This window comes from Chiloscyllium plagiosum, chromosome 1, assembly GCF_004010195.1.
Source record: "Chiloscyllium plagiosum isolate BGI_BamShark_2017 chromosome 1, ASM401019v2, whole genome shotgun sequence".
In the NCBI taxonomy this organism is placed as follows: Eukaryota; Metazoa; Chordata; class Chondrichthyes; order Orectolobiformes; family Hemiscylliidae; genus Chiloscyllium; species Chiloscyllium plagiosum.
Genome location: NC_057710.1, coordinates 142897854 through 142913602, shown reverse-complemented (window position 1 = coordinate 142913602; position 15749 = coordinate 142897854). Strand labels below are relative to the sequence as shown.

The 15749-nt window shown below is 39.0% G+C and overlaps 1 protein-coding gene across 1 annotated transcript in view; it reads left to right on the top strand.

Annotated features, from left to right (window-relative positions):
* Positions 1-15749, top strand: part of LOC122554097 (probable ATP-dependent RNA helicase DDX60) — a 102961-nt gene that overhangs the window by 63272 nt on the left and 23940 nt on the right. The window contains exons 19-25 of the mRNA XM_043698564.1: positions 188-303; positions 1784-1917; positions 5628-5737; positions 6460-6564; positions 7342-7470; positions 8669-8796; positions 13756-13914. Of these exons, the coding sequence (XP_043554499.1) occupies positions 188-303; positions 1784-1917; positions 5628-5737; positions 6460-6564; positions 7342-7470; positions 8669-8796; positions 13756-13914 (881 nt within the window). The remainder of the gene's footprint in view (positions 1-187; positions 304-1783; positions 1918-5627; positions 5738-6459; positions 6565-7341; positions 7471-8668; positions 8797-13755; positions 13915-15749) is intronic.

Genomic DNA, 15749 nt, shown 5'->3' with positions numbered 1-15749 from the left:
AAAGGCTGACTCGAAATGACTAATTAATCTTTGCCATAAAACTTGCAGGATCCTTGCTATTTGATATTCTGAAATCCACCTCTATTTGATGTAATGAAATAAACTTGCTAAATTCTTGTTGGTAAAAATTACTTGTTTTGAGGTTTAGTAGTCTTAATATCAGTTAGTTACTCTGTTTTGTTCATAGGTCCACTGTCTCGGTGGAGAGATTGGCGCAGAAGTTTGGGAGCATCTACTAGTGATGATTCGATGTCCGTTCCTGGCTTTATCCGCAACAATCAGCAAACCGGAAGCGCTCTCCCAGTAATTTTTAAAATAATTTATACTTACTGTTTTACACAACAGCATCTTGCTACTCTGAGTAATACTAGTCGATGTGTCATACTGGTCAAACATGTGAGATTGCGAGCTGATAAACCATGGGTTCATGTGTGTTCCTTTTGTGAGGTTAAATTCTTCAATTTGCCAAATGTGTTAAATCCTGTGCACCAAAAGGTAATGAAATTCTACTTTAAAGCCATGTACACCGAGAAAGGGATGTGGAAAGAAATCATACGAGCTGTTTCTTTAGAAATTGAGGAATGATCTTCACAATTAGGTTCGACCAATTCTCTGACATAGGGTGGACCTCAAGTTTCTTGCTTGATCATGTTGGTCTGACCATTACCAATTTTTTTAGATTACTTAGTGTGGAAACAGGCCCTTTGGCCCAACAAGTCCACACCGACCTTCCGAAGCGTAACCCACCCATTCCCCTACATTCACCCCTTTTACCTAACACTACAGGCAATTTAGCATGGCCAATTCATCTGACGTGCACATCTTTGTACTGTGGGAGGAAACCGGAGCACCCGGAGGAAACCCACGCAGACACAAGGAGAATGTGCAAACTCCACACAGTCAGTCGCCTGAGTCGGGAATTGAACCCGGGTCTCTGGCGCTGTGAGGCAGCAGTGCTAACCAATTTGTAGGTTTAGAAGACATTCTGTGCAGATGTTTTTCTCCATCAGCGTCCTATTCCAATCCTGTTCATTATTTGTAGAGTTATTTTCAAAATTTCAAATGTTACGTTAAGTTAGAATTCCCTTTGTAGAACATCTGATCCAGTTAAATTGACACTACTGCATATTCTAACATGGTATCAAACTGAATTTGATTGCTGGGAGCAAATTAATTATTTATAGGTATGTGAATATTATGCTACCCATGCCAGTTTTCTGACTCGGTGCAATTGAGTCATTTGCTTAATGGGAAACTACTCTTCCCTCACCTCTTGCCAGGTGTTAATACCTTTTTTTCCTGGTTTCTACATTTGATCCTCAATTTCTACTGTTGCTCATAAACAAGTTATTAAACCCTGTTAAGTGACTTCACTACATTGATAGTAGACTGACTTTCATACCCAGCAGAAACTGAGTGGCCATTTCAACAGCATTTTATGAATTTATTCTTTATTTAAAGACCAGGGACAATGAGATTGACTCACACATGTGCAAGAAAAAACTCTGGCAGAGCAGTAATAGACGGACAGTGAATAGGTTAACAATAGAAATCCGAGGTGACAGAGGAAGAAAATGGGGAAAACAGAAGCAGAAACTTGTCATTAATGTTCTTTATTATTCTTCATAAGTAATTACCACACTGTTTCCAGTGTTGTCTTCTGTAGCAATGATAAGCATCACTTGACTGCAGAAAAGAGCATTGTACCTTAGAACTGAGAAGAAGGAAACTCGGGATGTTTTCACTTAATTTAGTTATGGTCTTACCGTGCCTGTTTTAATAGGTGGCTTCAAACAGTGAAGAATTTCTGGCAACGAGCAGAGAAGACCATGGAAAATCCTGTGAAAGTTAGTGGTGGAAAGAAGAAACAGCAAATTAAAATTCCAAGGGACCAAAAATCCTACAAAGTCAGACTAGGTATGGATGGCTGTTGCATTATTTTCTTGGGATACAGAGGCATCCACAATGATATTAGAATGGGAATTCCAGATTTTAAATCAGTGACAGTGATCTACTATAGCTTACAGGATGATGTGTGGCTTGGAGAGAAACTGGCCATCTTCCCATGCGTTCCCTTTCCTTCCAGGTGGAAGAGGATACGGGTTTGTAAGGTACTGTCGGAGGAGCCAGTCTGAGTTGTTGCAGTGCATCTTGTGATCTTACACACTGCTACCACTAAGCGTCAGTGGTGAAGGGAGTGATTGTTGAAGGTGTTGAATGAGGTGCCAGTCAAGTCATCTGTCTCTTTCCTGGATGGTTTGAGCTTCTTGAGTGTTGTTGAAGCTGGACATCAAGGCAAGCAGTGAATATTCCATCGCAACCCTGACTTGTGCCTTGGTGGGTGGACAGACAATGGAAGTCAGGAGGTGAGTTACTTGCCACATGATTCCTTAACCTTCTGACCTGATATTGTAGCCACAGATTTGTAAAACTGATATGCTTCAGTTTCTGGTCAACAGTAACCTTTCGGAAGGTTTGTAGTAGATGTTTCAGCAACACTGATGCCATTAAGTGTTGCATGATGATGTTTAGATTCAGGTGATGATCATTAGCTGTTAGTTGAGTAGTGAACATGTTACTTATCAGTCCAAGCCTAGACTCTGTCTTGCTGAATATGGATATAGCTCCTTCAGTATTTGAGGATTTGTGAATGGTGCTATGCCTTTTACAGTCATCAACAAACGTCCCTCTTCTGGCTTTATTATGGAGAGTGGATTATTGATGAAGCAGCTGAAGATGGTTCATCTTAAGTACCACATTGATTAACATCTGCGGTGATGTCTTGTGGCTGAAAATCCTCATTTAAGACCCTCAAATTTTCAGTTCTGTAATTTCCTTATTCGTGGGGTACGGGCAGCGCTGTCTAATGTTTTGACACTCCATCCATAATTGGTTAATTAAACCTAAATGGGTTACATTTTTCTCTTTCTGCACTTGTGTTGGATTTTCTGTACATGACCTTGAGGAAAACTGAGCGACAGTGTACCCATTGCTTAGCAATTTTCTAATGCATGTGCACCTTTTCCGCATCCAAGAAATTTTGGGCTTTGTGTGCAGTGATATTGTCCCTACCCCTGGATCTTTAAGAACTGTTCCAAAGGTGTATAATAACACCTCTGAACAGGTTGATTAGAAAAATAGGTTAGCTTTTTTAAAAAGCTGGATCGACTATCTCTGCTGCCATATCCGTTAAGACTCTAGGGCATGGCACGTTGTCTGCTTTCAAACCCAATGGTTTGCTCAGTACCTTTTCCCTAGTGAAGGTAATTATTCTAAGTTCTACCCTTTCTATAACCCCTGCATTTGCTGTTGTTGTAATGGTACTAATGTTTTCCACTTTGAAAATTGAGATGAAATAATTGTAACTCTGCCATTTGTGTGTGTGTGTCCCCCCCCCCACTATTAAGTTGCTGGTCTCGTTTTTCCAAAGACCAGCATTCACTTCAGCTACTGTCTTCCTGTTTTTAGACTTTGAAGCTTTTAAGACATTTTAAGAAGCTTTAAAGAATTTCTACTCTGCATGCTGAATTTGTGAAATTTTTACTACATAGGACTGTAGCATCTAGTTTGTTAAGAATATTCAAAGGTGTAATAAATTTTTAATTAGTAAGGGAATCAGGGTAAGGTAGGACAGTGGAATTCAGGATTAACAGATCAGCCATGATCTTATTGAATGGCGGAGAACACACAGATCTACTGGTCTGTAACGGCCTGGAATTTCACTGATTCACTACACTTGAAGGGAACATTCCTCGTCTATTCATCTGCGAATATATCATCTGTTCAGAGATTTCATCTTTCAGGCAGGTAATATTTTAAGGTGATTGGATGAGCACAGAACTCTGATTATCTAAATGGTGAAGCGTCTTTTATACCAGTCTTACCTTTTTTAAATCAAGCTACTGATTTTTATCATTTTAAAAAGCTGAAATGCCAAGGTGTGAATCTTCTAAGCAGTACTTTTTTGGATGGTGGGGGAACTTGTGTTTAATTTTTCAAACAGGCATGCTGAAGTTTGAATATTATGACTTACACTGCATTGATAACCTAGGTTCATGTTAAATACATGAGAATCAGCCTTTAATCCCATCAATTTCCCCAACACCATTCCCTTACTTTCCTTCAGTTCCTCCTTGTTCTCCCCAACATTTTTGCAATGATATTTATGTATGTCTTTGTGAAGGCAGAACCAAGCACATGCATTTAATTGATCTATCATCTCTTTGTTACCCATTATGACTTTCCATGTTTCTGACTGTAGGAGACCTACATTTATCTTCACAAATTCTTTTCTCTTCACCTACCTATCATGCTTCTCCAGTCCATTTGTATATCTCCACATGCTCACTCTGCTCTATTTTCTAGCTTTTCAATCAATCCCTTTGTCCTCCTTTGCTGACACCTTAACTACTCCCCATCATCAGGTCTGTTGCTTGCTTTTTTTGGTAAATCTTTCTAATGCTATCCCTAATTTCCCTTGTTGGCCATTGTTGGGCTACCTTTCCTGGTTTTTGTGTGTCAGAATATGCAAACTCCACATAGTCACCCAAGGCTGGTGAACCTTGGGTCCCTGGCGTAGTGAGACAGCAGTGCTAGTGACCATGCTGCCCAAGTTTCCTCTATCATGGTTTCCTATTATTTAGATTCGAGGCCGTAGCCTCAGAATCACCTGCATCACATTTCATCTTAAGGGAGAGTTTTTCCATATATGGTCACTTTCCTAAGGGGCTTCGCAGAGATAGATTGGCAGTGTAATGAGAAAGAAATAATTGGCAATGTATGATGGCCTGTTCTCGAGTTGGTTGCTCAACATATTGATGCAGAAAACTATTTTATACACACTTCTCTGGAATTCTTCTATGGTATTGTTACTGATTTGAGTATACAGATGAAAATTGTGTATAATTGTAGTTTACCTTCATAACATATGTTTCTAATTTCATGTTTAAAGCCTTCCCTAACATTGCCGCTACAGTTTTGGGGGCCTGTATACAATCCCCATTATTGTTTTCTGCACCTTAGTGTTTTGAAGCTCTGTCTATACTGCTCCATTTCACTGTATCTAATGTCCTTCCTCACTATTGCATTAATTTCCTTCCAAAAAACTGAAAACTCCTAGATGTTCAATTCCCATCCCTGGAAAGGCTGCAGCCATGACTCGAGCTAATTATTATCATACCCATTTATATCTATTTGCATGACACATTCAACCACTTTATTGCAAGTGCTTCATGAGTTAAGACACGATGTATTATGGCTTGTCTTTTTAAATTTTGAGTCCTGTTTGTATTACTGTGCACTGTAGCCCTGTTTGATTTTTGCCCTTGAGTTTTCTGCCTCCGACTTTTCTTATTTCCCATTCTGTCTTCTGTTTTTACTCTTGTTTCCCTTTCTTTTCTCTCCCTGTATAAATTCCTACTCCCTGCCATTTCGGTCCAAGCCAGCCCAATCGTAATTGGCAGAGTGCTGTGTTTGTCCAGCACGGTTTTTGTTTTAGATTTCCATCATCCACAGTTCTTTGTGTTCCTTTAAAAATCAGTTGCATCATCGTGGTAATTGGGATTTTGTTTGAATATCAGCATAATGGCAACTGAGCTCACTTTGGTATTTATTTTCAACTTTTTTAGTGGTCTATGGAGAACGATACAATGATCTGGAAAAGTATGTGTGTAGTTCAAAAGATTCTGGGCTTGACTTTGTTCCCTATCATCCCTGTGCTGCTTTAACTGTGGATCATGTAAGTACTTCAGTCACTTTGTGGGAATTCTACAGTAATGAATCTGCATTTAGCAGTTCTGACGTCTTCATAGTTTGTATGAATAATGACAAATACAAAAAAAATCTTCCATCCAACCAGGCCTGCACAATAGTGGTCAATACATAAACTCTCAATGTAGCTCAGTTTATTGCCACCAATCTTCAGAGAAGCATTTTATGTGATGCCTTATTAAAAATGCTTTTTAAAAGTTTTAGTGGAAATGTCTTGTAGTTTTCCTAAATCTGCCAATTTAGTAACTTGTATTGAATGTCCCAAGTGAGCAGCTTCTCCATCCAAGCACTATTTATACTCCAGGAGAAAGTGAGGACTGGAGATCAAATGAAGGGCTTCTGTCCGAAACATCGATTCTTCTGCTCCTTGGATGCTGCCTAACCTGCTGTGCTTTTCTAACACCACACTCATTACTTATACTCAACCTAATGAAATGTAAAGATCATTTGTTTAAGGTAGCAATTGCAAGTGAAGGTGGAATTGGTATTGTATTTTTTTTGGTTTAATGGAATAATTTGTTTAGCTCTTAAGTATTGGCCATTGAATGTGAGAAGAATGACTATTTAGCAAATTCAACTTTGATCCTTTTGACAAAGTTGAACAATACTTTAAGGCACAATAGTTCAAATAATTTTACCTGTTTTGTAACAAACGTGTATAATTAAATGATTGTTGTATTTGGTTGTTAGATTGAGACGTATGGTTTTCCTTCAGACCTCAGTCTGTCTCCTCCAGAGTGCTTACGGTTGTATGATACGATGGCTGAAACCTGGAAGCAGTGGCCTCGTGCGCAGGTACTTTGGCTAAGATCTTTCCATAATGTGATGGCCCATGTAGTCTTAGGGGAGAAAGCAAACTTTTATGTTGGAGCGATAGTCCCTTCAATAATTGCCTTTCTCTGAAATGTGTGAATTTAAAAAAACTTCTAAAGTGAAAATACATCCCATCTGCCATTTGACCTCTAGTTTTATCAAACATTAGAAGATTAACTATTTACTTTGAGTACTGTTCCAAAAATTTGTTTTAGAATTGAAATTTCTATAAACAACTACTTCCTTTTGGTAAGGTTTTTGTTCAAATTCCCTCCAACCATCTTAGTTGTAGTTTTGATTTCAGCGTAGGTGTTACATCTGTCTTCAACATAATCACTTCTGATTGGGACACTCCTGGTTCTAATGTTCTTTAACGCTGGTATCTTGTCAATAGTGTTCTCTCTCAGTTTCTCCTTCCATTTTTTTTCTTTCTCAATTTGGCTTTTCTTGAAGTCAACTCAGATCGTCTGTTGAAAAAACTACCTGCAGCCAGCTTTCACAAAACTTAGTTGTTAACGTAGATGTTCCCTGCAATAAATATCATGTTTATAATGTTGGAAAAAGAAGCTTGTTTCAAAAACTGATCCTGTGATTAGGCTAACTGACAAATAGAAAAGCTTTTAGTAAATATGTGAGGGTTTTCAGATATTAAAATGGAAAAAAGTTTTTTGTTTCTCCTGGCATCATAACGATATGGTCTAAGTACGCTTCTACTTAAACCTCCATGCTTGTTGCTGATTGCTTCGTCTTTCCTAAAAGGAGCTCGAGCCGGAAGAATATAAGGGATTCAAGGATAAAATTGTTATTAAAAAGAATGATGTAAGAAAATATGAGGCAGAATTAAAACAAGAATTGGAGAAATGGATCACTTCAGAACAGAAAAATCAGGTATTAAATCATTAACCTGCGTGTATTAAGATAAAAAAATTAAAAATGAGAGAGATAACGTACAAGGTAATATTGATCTGATTTTCATGGTATACTTGTACTGAAGTTGCATGGTTGAATATAGTGCAAAGTAGCTATGAGAATGTGGTTTTGCTCATTAGAATGATAACCTGAACAGAGGCTTATCTATGTTCAAGTGATACACTTGTGGATTGCCAAAAACCTTTCTGCTTGCTGTAAAGCAGAGTTCAGAAGTGTAATGGAATCCTATCGCTTGGGTAGTCCAGTTGCATTTGAAACTCTACTCCATCCAGGAAAAATGCCTGCTTAATTGACCCCCCTTGCCACCACCATCACTTCATAGCTGCAGTCTATAGATATTTTCTAATTGTTCTGTACTGATGTGTTAACATGCAACTCAAGCAATTGAGACTTAAATCTTCCAGCTCAGAGAAAGGGGCTCATCCACTGTAACACAAAGACGTTTTTGGCTGTTGTGTATGCTTTTTTGATAGTTCCACCCAAACCAAACACTCAGATGGACAAGTGCATCCAAACTCTTAGACCAAAATAAAACGAAGTGGTGGGACTGCTGGAAGCCTGAAGCAGAAACAAAAATTGCTGGGACAACTCAGTCTGGCAACAGCTATGGAGAGTAAACAGGGTTAAGGTTTCAAGCCCTGAAAGGAGCACTGGACTTTGTCTACACAGATGCTACCAGACCTGCTGAGTTGCTCCAGCAGTTTTTGTTTCAGAACTACACCATCTGCAGGTTATCAATGTTCACATTCACTTTCATTAAAATTCCAGAATAGAAATCATCTAACCCTGCAGGTCCCTGACTCTTGAGTGCCATTGTTTTTCTTCATTGCTGAAGGTATCTGACATCTGGCTCATGCTAAAGAAACAATATTTAATATTTCTTAACAAGCCCCTGCTCTGCCTAGAATTCTTCAGTGTGTTCTCCATCAACCTAAGATCAGCAAAATTGTTAACAACTCCACTGTCATTGTCTACACATGAGATTTGCTGTATGTATCTTGGTATTGAGATCAGACCTTCTAGCTGTGGTTTTAGTAATCTTAATGATCAATTAATTGAAGTATTTTTGCAAAATGCTTATGTAAATTTGTGTACTATTAATGATTTATTTTGTGCTTATGTATCTTATTAGTAATTCTGTCAACATTACCTTAAGGCTCTGGAAGTGTTAGACAAGCTGAAACCCACAAGTGTTGTGAATTCTACAGCAACAATGGTGAAGCAATTTCCCATGTTGGTGGAAGCCTTACAGAAAGAGAACCAGCTGCCAGCTTTGTTTTTCTCGTAAGTTTTAAAATATGTGCAGTTTTAATATTTGCTGTTGAATAGGGATTTTCTCCACTCTGTTGCTGTAAATGTTGAAAATAAGGTGTTTTCTTAGGGTGGCGGGAGTTCACCACCAAGCATTGCACTAAAACTCGTGAACAAGGGTCATTTACATAAAGTAGGTGGTTGAAAGTACTGGCATCACTCCCAGTAAATCAGCTGCAGTGTCAAAACACTGCAGAAATATTGTGCTCCCTCACAGCAATGTTCACCAAACCTTACCCTCCCTAACAGACCCTACCTCCCAACACAACGTCCTCTCTCCCCATTGAGCAGTTTGAATATTTTCAGCATTCAGTGAAATAATGATGTACAAGTACCAGAGGGTAACCTGCAAATCATTTGGCATATGGTTGCCAGGAAATCATAGCTTAGAATCCCTACAGTGTAAAAACACGCCATTGGCCCAACAAGTGCATACTGAATGTTAGAAGAGTAACCCACCCAGACTCATTCCCAAACCCTATTACCCTACATTTACCCCCTGACTAATGCCCCAAGCTACATATCCCTGAACACTATGGGCAATTTAGCATGGCCAATTCACCTGACCTGCACATCTATTGATTGTGGGAGGATGGAGGAAATACACGCAGACACTAGGAGAATGTGCAAACTCCATACAAACAGTTGCGCAAGGCTGGAATTGAACCTGGGTCCCTGGCGCTGAGGCAGCAGTGCTAACCACTCAGCCATTGTGAAATGAACTAATCTACAACATGATAGCTTTTGTTAACTTGTCTAAATTGACTGCTGTTTATTGCTGCCTTCAATTAACTAATTATTGTGGATCAGAACATGGCTTCAGTTGGATCACTGGTCTTGTCTTGGAGATCAGTTGAATGATCGTAAACTGATTGCAGCAAGTGAACATATCTTGGTCAAACTTAAGCTAATTTGCAGTATCAGTCAACTAATTTAGACAAGATCCAAGTAACTTGTGGTGGCAAAAATTTAGTGAGCATTCGCAACAAGCAAGAACTCAAAGCGGAGATGTGGACAGCTTTCGGATAAAGGATAGTTGGTGCTCAGCTGAGGTTTGTTAATCAGATTACCACAAGAAAATATTAAACTATGTTCAGTGAGATAAGGGGGTGTTGGAGTGAGCACAGTTGGAGAGGGTGGTGGTTGGTGAACACTGCTGTGAGGGAGAGAGCATTGCTACAATGCTATAACACTCCGGCTGATTTCCTGAGAGTTATGCTGCTGGGCAGCCTTTAGACCAACTACTGTGTTTGAATCAAATTAGCCACAGGAACAAGTACAAATAAAAGCAGTGAGTACAGTTACTTCAATTTATTCGAATTTATTTATTTGCAATGAAGAAAAGCTGGCTACAGGAGCATCTGAAAGATCATTCTTTATAGTTGGGACATGTGATATTGATGCTAAATCAGGAATCAGATCTTTAATGGTTGGTGTGCTTTGTCGAGAACCCTTTTTGAAAAGTTCTTTCAGCATTATCTATCTCATTACCTTTGATTTTTCTTACAGCGGTTTGTCCTTTATTTTACACCCAGGTGTTATTTTCTGCTTGTAAAGCCATGTTGTTCCAGTGCATTTATCAAATTGTCTCACTTCTTTACGTTATCATCTATGTATGTTTTTATTGTATCCATGTCATCATCTTTGTTTCTTTTATTTTGCCCAAACATCATTTGTGAAATCTTTGTCGGTCATTAAGTTCGAGGTGGGAAATATCATTATCAGAGTTACGCATTTCTTTGATATCCTTAGCATCAAGCTTGTTTATGCATTTCAAAAATATACATTTTGTATACTCTAAAATTTGGTTGACAATTTACTTGCTCACAAACTGTTCAAAGTTGTCGTCGATACTGTTTTTTATTCATTTGAGCGTTGTTACAGGCCAAAGATTATGTCAAGCATTTGTCAAAGTTGTTTCATCATCAAAGCTTCCGACGTTATCTGATACATAGAGGGCATCTATGACTGTAAACTCTTTTTGGAAGCCTACCACTCAAGGCCTCTGTTTATGGCACCAAGTGTATTGTTCACAAGGGTCTTTATATTTACATAGAAGGATGACTTGGTCCACAGGCTGAATGAATGATGCCTCTTTGGTGAGGAAAGTAAACAATGAAAACATTGTCCAGATGCTGATTTCGCAATATTCTTGAGATCGAACTACCTGACAATGTGAACGTTCTTCTGGAGCCAATCAAAAAAAAAATTTCCCTGGTTTAGTAATGGGCTGGTAGTGTCTGAATCCCTTCAGTTACTTCATATTTGGGTGTGCCAATGAAGCTGGCGTACCCATGAAAGGATATTCAACTCCTCTTTGGCATCCTTGACATCTATTGATTCTTTCTCTTTGGCTGCTATTGGCGTTTCCCTAGGGACATAGTACCAGAACAGACCTGTTTCATCTGTATTGTATATTTGTTCTGGTGAAAGATTATTGTCCGAAATTAGCTTTGTAAGCCTATCAATAAATTTTCAACCGTCTTATGGTCTGCAGATGCCATCTCACTACACACTTGAAAAAAAATTATACCGTGATGCTTCTTGAATTTCTGCAGCCAGCCAGTCGTGTACTTATACCTTAAAGCTTTTGTTCTATGTGGAGGATCTCAGTTGACTTCATGATCAGTGGCCAGACAATAGAACAGTTTTGCTGCTTTGTTGACAGATCCACTCCAACATGACACAGCTGAGTTATTTTTTGACCTGTGCATTGTTTTTCTATTCATTAATGATTGAAATTCACTTTTGCTACAAAATTTCAACAATTGCTTGTCATTATTAAATTTTATATGGTAGTGACACCAACACTATACTCTACACCCAGTCACTTCACAGATGCATCATGGTGAAGGATTTGTGACAGGTCTTTGCTATTGGTAATGCTTCCTTTGTCTTGTACCATTACTAGGGGCATTTTTGGCCTATGACATGTTTATTGGAAAAATAAAACTACTTTTGCACTGCGAAGCATCAAAGTTATGTGATGTCAATAGTGTTACTAAACAGCTGATTTTGACTGGCTTCAAATCAGAGTTGGTGATGGCCCTTTGTCGAGGTTGGTGACGGCCCTTTGTCGAGGTTGGTGACGGCCCTTTGTTGAGGTTGGTGACGGCCCTTTGTCGAAGCATCAAAGTGCAAACAAATGACCTTACATTGACACTAGTATGTTTTCTGGGGTGACTGCAGTACTGGAATGTAACATTGAGGTTGGAGGAAAATTACCAACTGAAGTGTTCAGGTCCCAGATTTCTTACTCAAATTGACATGAGGGTGTGTTTGAAAAAATCTGTTTTTAGTCATTTTAGGTTTACAATGTGCGGTTAAAGGATACCTGACCTATAAACTCCAATCTAAAGTCATGATGGATGCAACTCCATTATGCTTAAAAATATCTTAAACTTCAATATTTATCATTACTCCCTGTTGTAGGTGAAAATTATGCATTAACTACTGTTTATGATGTTTCTGCATTAAGCTGGTCTAAGGATTTAAAATAAAATAAATCACTGTGATGGGACATGTAGGAAATAACCTCGTGATTCACCAAGATAAAAATGAAACAGCATTTTTTCGTGCTTTGCTATTGTCCCTCCATTGACTATATTAAAGTCATGGAATTGCATATAATTTTATGCATATATGGAAAATTTCCATTCTTATGTAGACATTATCCATTGTGTAAATGCACGTTGGCAGCCTCTGTGGGGGAGCAAAATTAATGTTGGATATGACTTTTGGCAATTGTGTTGAGTTCACTCCTATTTGTATGTGAACATTATCCCTTTTATGTAATGTATTTGCACCTTCACATAGACACTGTCTATTCTATGCATTATAATTCTATTTGTGGCTGCTGTTACTTCTATACAATCCGGTTAAACTTGTGTATGATTGTAATTCCCCCAATTTTATTGACCGTTCCTCCAATTGATAGGAAGTAAAATTAGACATGGATGACTACTCTAAATTAGGCAGGTCTATTAGCCCAATGGTCATTGAGCCTTCAGTGATTGAATTCTTAACCCTGCAAATGTGTTCATGATGCCTCAGAAATGGTTGTCAACTGACAGTGGTTCATTCATAAGCTTTTTTTTAAGTTTAAGTTTAAAGAATGCTTCAGTGCTTTAATCCAGTCCATAGTTTTACCCTTTTATAATGTGTAAAAGGATTTAGATGGCAAAGGACTGTTTGGAGAAAGGATATTAGTAGCCTTTGAAGGCAAGCAGGACAATAGGGAATGTGGTTTAGAAGCGACCTTCTTAACAAATGACAAATTCAATAATTTTAGAAAAGTGATTTATGCTCTGAGCTGCAAAGCTAGTAAAATTTCCTAATTCACTTATGGTACAGTAGTTCAAATGATGGCCACAATGAAGTATGTTTGATGTAGCCCAAGTGAAGCTATGAGTCAGCTGAACATTTGTCATTTGAAGTTGTGCTGTGGTTGGAGAGGTTTATGTGCAAATATACATTTTACCAACTGATGCAGATTCAAGAGGTAGCTCATTTTATTTCAGCAGCAAACCTATGAGGAAGTTTTGGAAACTGTGTTGGTGAATTCATTGAGAAGGTACTGGGTGATTTTCACATCAAGGATATTTGAACACTGAAACATGGGATTGAAGCAGCTGTTTGAGGAGTGGCAGTATTGTTTATTGCATTGGGAATGCAAAACAATACTCTGGTTAGAGCAATATGAAGGGAATTAAGACTGTAGTCTCAAAGATTTATTTCAATAAGATGGAAATAATGTGCTAGTTGAAGTGAAAAGATGTCTTTAATTTGCGAACTCCAATTGCGAAATGATAAATGTTCCGATGTGCTAATATGAGAGATGGCTTGCTGAATTTCTGCTTGTTTTAATGTTGCACGAAGACCATAGTTATATCTTGTTTTATTGCATATTGTCCTCTTTCTTTTTCATTGTAGATTTAGTGCTTCTGTAGTGGAGCGTTTAGCCAAAGAAACGTTCGTACATGTCACCAACAAGGAACAGATGAAAAGAGGTTCAGATGATGCAAAGAAAAGAATTGAATTTGAAAACAAGCTTCGCAAATTATCAAAGCGTGCTGGAAAAAAGCAACCCTCGTAAGTGCCGTTGTTTGCTTCATGTTGGTATTTTCAGATAGTGTAACCTGATTTAACTATGTTCATTTGAGAAGGCAACTCAGCACATTGAGAGATACCACTTAACGCTAGACTGTGCTGGATTAATGCAGAACAAACTGAGTTGTGATCTTAGTCTGAACTGTTCAGAAGACTAACTTATATACTATATTTAATTTAGCATTCTGTATTGAGTCAAGGCAGGGTAGAATTAAGTGGTATGAAAAGATCGCGGGCGGCACGGTGTCTCAGTGGTTAGCAGTGCTGTCTCTCAGCACCAGAGACCTGGGTTCAATTCCCGTCTCGAGCGACTGTCTGTGTAGAGTTTGCACATTCTCCCCATGTCTGTGTGGGTTTCCTCCCACAGTCCAAAAATGTGCAATTGGCCATGCTAAATTAACCATAGTACATTCGTTGGGGGTAATTTTAGAGTAGGGGAATGGGTCTGAGTGGGTTGCTCTTTGGAGGGTCGGTGTGGGCTTGTTGGGCCGAAGGGCCTATTTCCATACTGTAGGGAATCTAATCTAATCAATATTTGATATGAGCTCAATAAAAACATCGGAACAGCCTATCTGTTATTCAGTATTGTTGTGACTCATTCAACGCGTCGATGCCTTTCACTCACCCATTCCCATAAGCCTGTACATCACTAGAAATTGAAATCTATCCACCTCTACCTTAAATACACTCGAGCACAGTCTCCATAGCCCTTTCTGGTAGAGAATTCCAAGGGTTCAGAAACCTGATTGAAATGATCTCTCAACTTCAACCTAAGTGGTACCCCCTTGGTTTTAGGCTCCCCAATATGGAGGAATGTCTTATTTGCAGCTACGCTGTCTATCCCATTAAGTACTTTGGAGGTTTCAATGAGATTGCCCCTCATTCTTCAGAGTTCCAGAGAACACAGGCCCAATTTTCCCCAATCTCTCTCTCTCTAAGGCATTTCTGATGTTCTGTGAATAAGTCCCGTGAAATTTTGATGCATTCCGTCAATGGCAAAAATATCCTTTCCGAGATAAGGAAATGAAAGCAGGTCCAGGTACAATCTAACCATGCTTTCATGCAACTCAAACAGGACTTCACTGTTCCTGTACCAGTGTAAGTAGCAATCCCATTTCACAACACAGAAGCCCGAAGGCAGAACCAAGAGATAAGCTTCAGCCTTAGATATTTCTAATTAATCTGTTCAGAACTGTTATGACACACCTCTGGAGTAGCTGGGATTCACATGAGAATGACTGGCACAAGTCCCCAAGTGCTTGGGAAGCTCACTGTAATGGCTTAATTTTGTGTGGAGCTAAGAAAAATCCAGGGAGAACTACATTTTACATTTGTATGCATGTTTATGGATATTGATTACTTGTGAATAAACTGAGGCTTATTCATCTAAATTACTATCCAAAATTAAATTATTGCAGTAAAATGCAAACTGGAGAGATTGGGGTGGCAATCCCAGAAGCCAGTCAATTTGAGGGTTGATCACTTGGCCTGGCAACATTCAAGCATAGCCCTAATAGTGCTGAAAATGTGTTGCTGGAAAAGCGAATCAGGTAAGGGAGCATCCAAGGAACAGGAGAATCGACATTTCGGGCATAAGCCCTTCTTCAGGAATGAGGAAAGTGTGTCCAGCAGGCTAAGATAAAAGGTAGGGAGGAGGGACTTGGGGGAGGGGCGTTGGAAATGCGATAGGTGGAAAGAAGTCAAGGTGAGGGTGATATTTCCCTTCCCTCCCCTCCCCTATCAGCGTTCCGAAAAGACCACTCCCTCCGTGACTCCCTCGTCAGGTCCACACCCCCCACCAACCCAACCTCCACTCC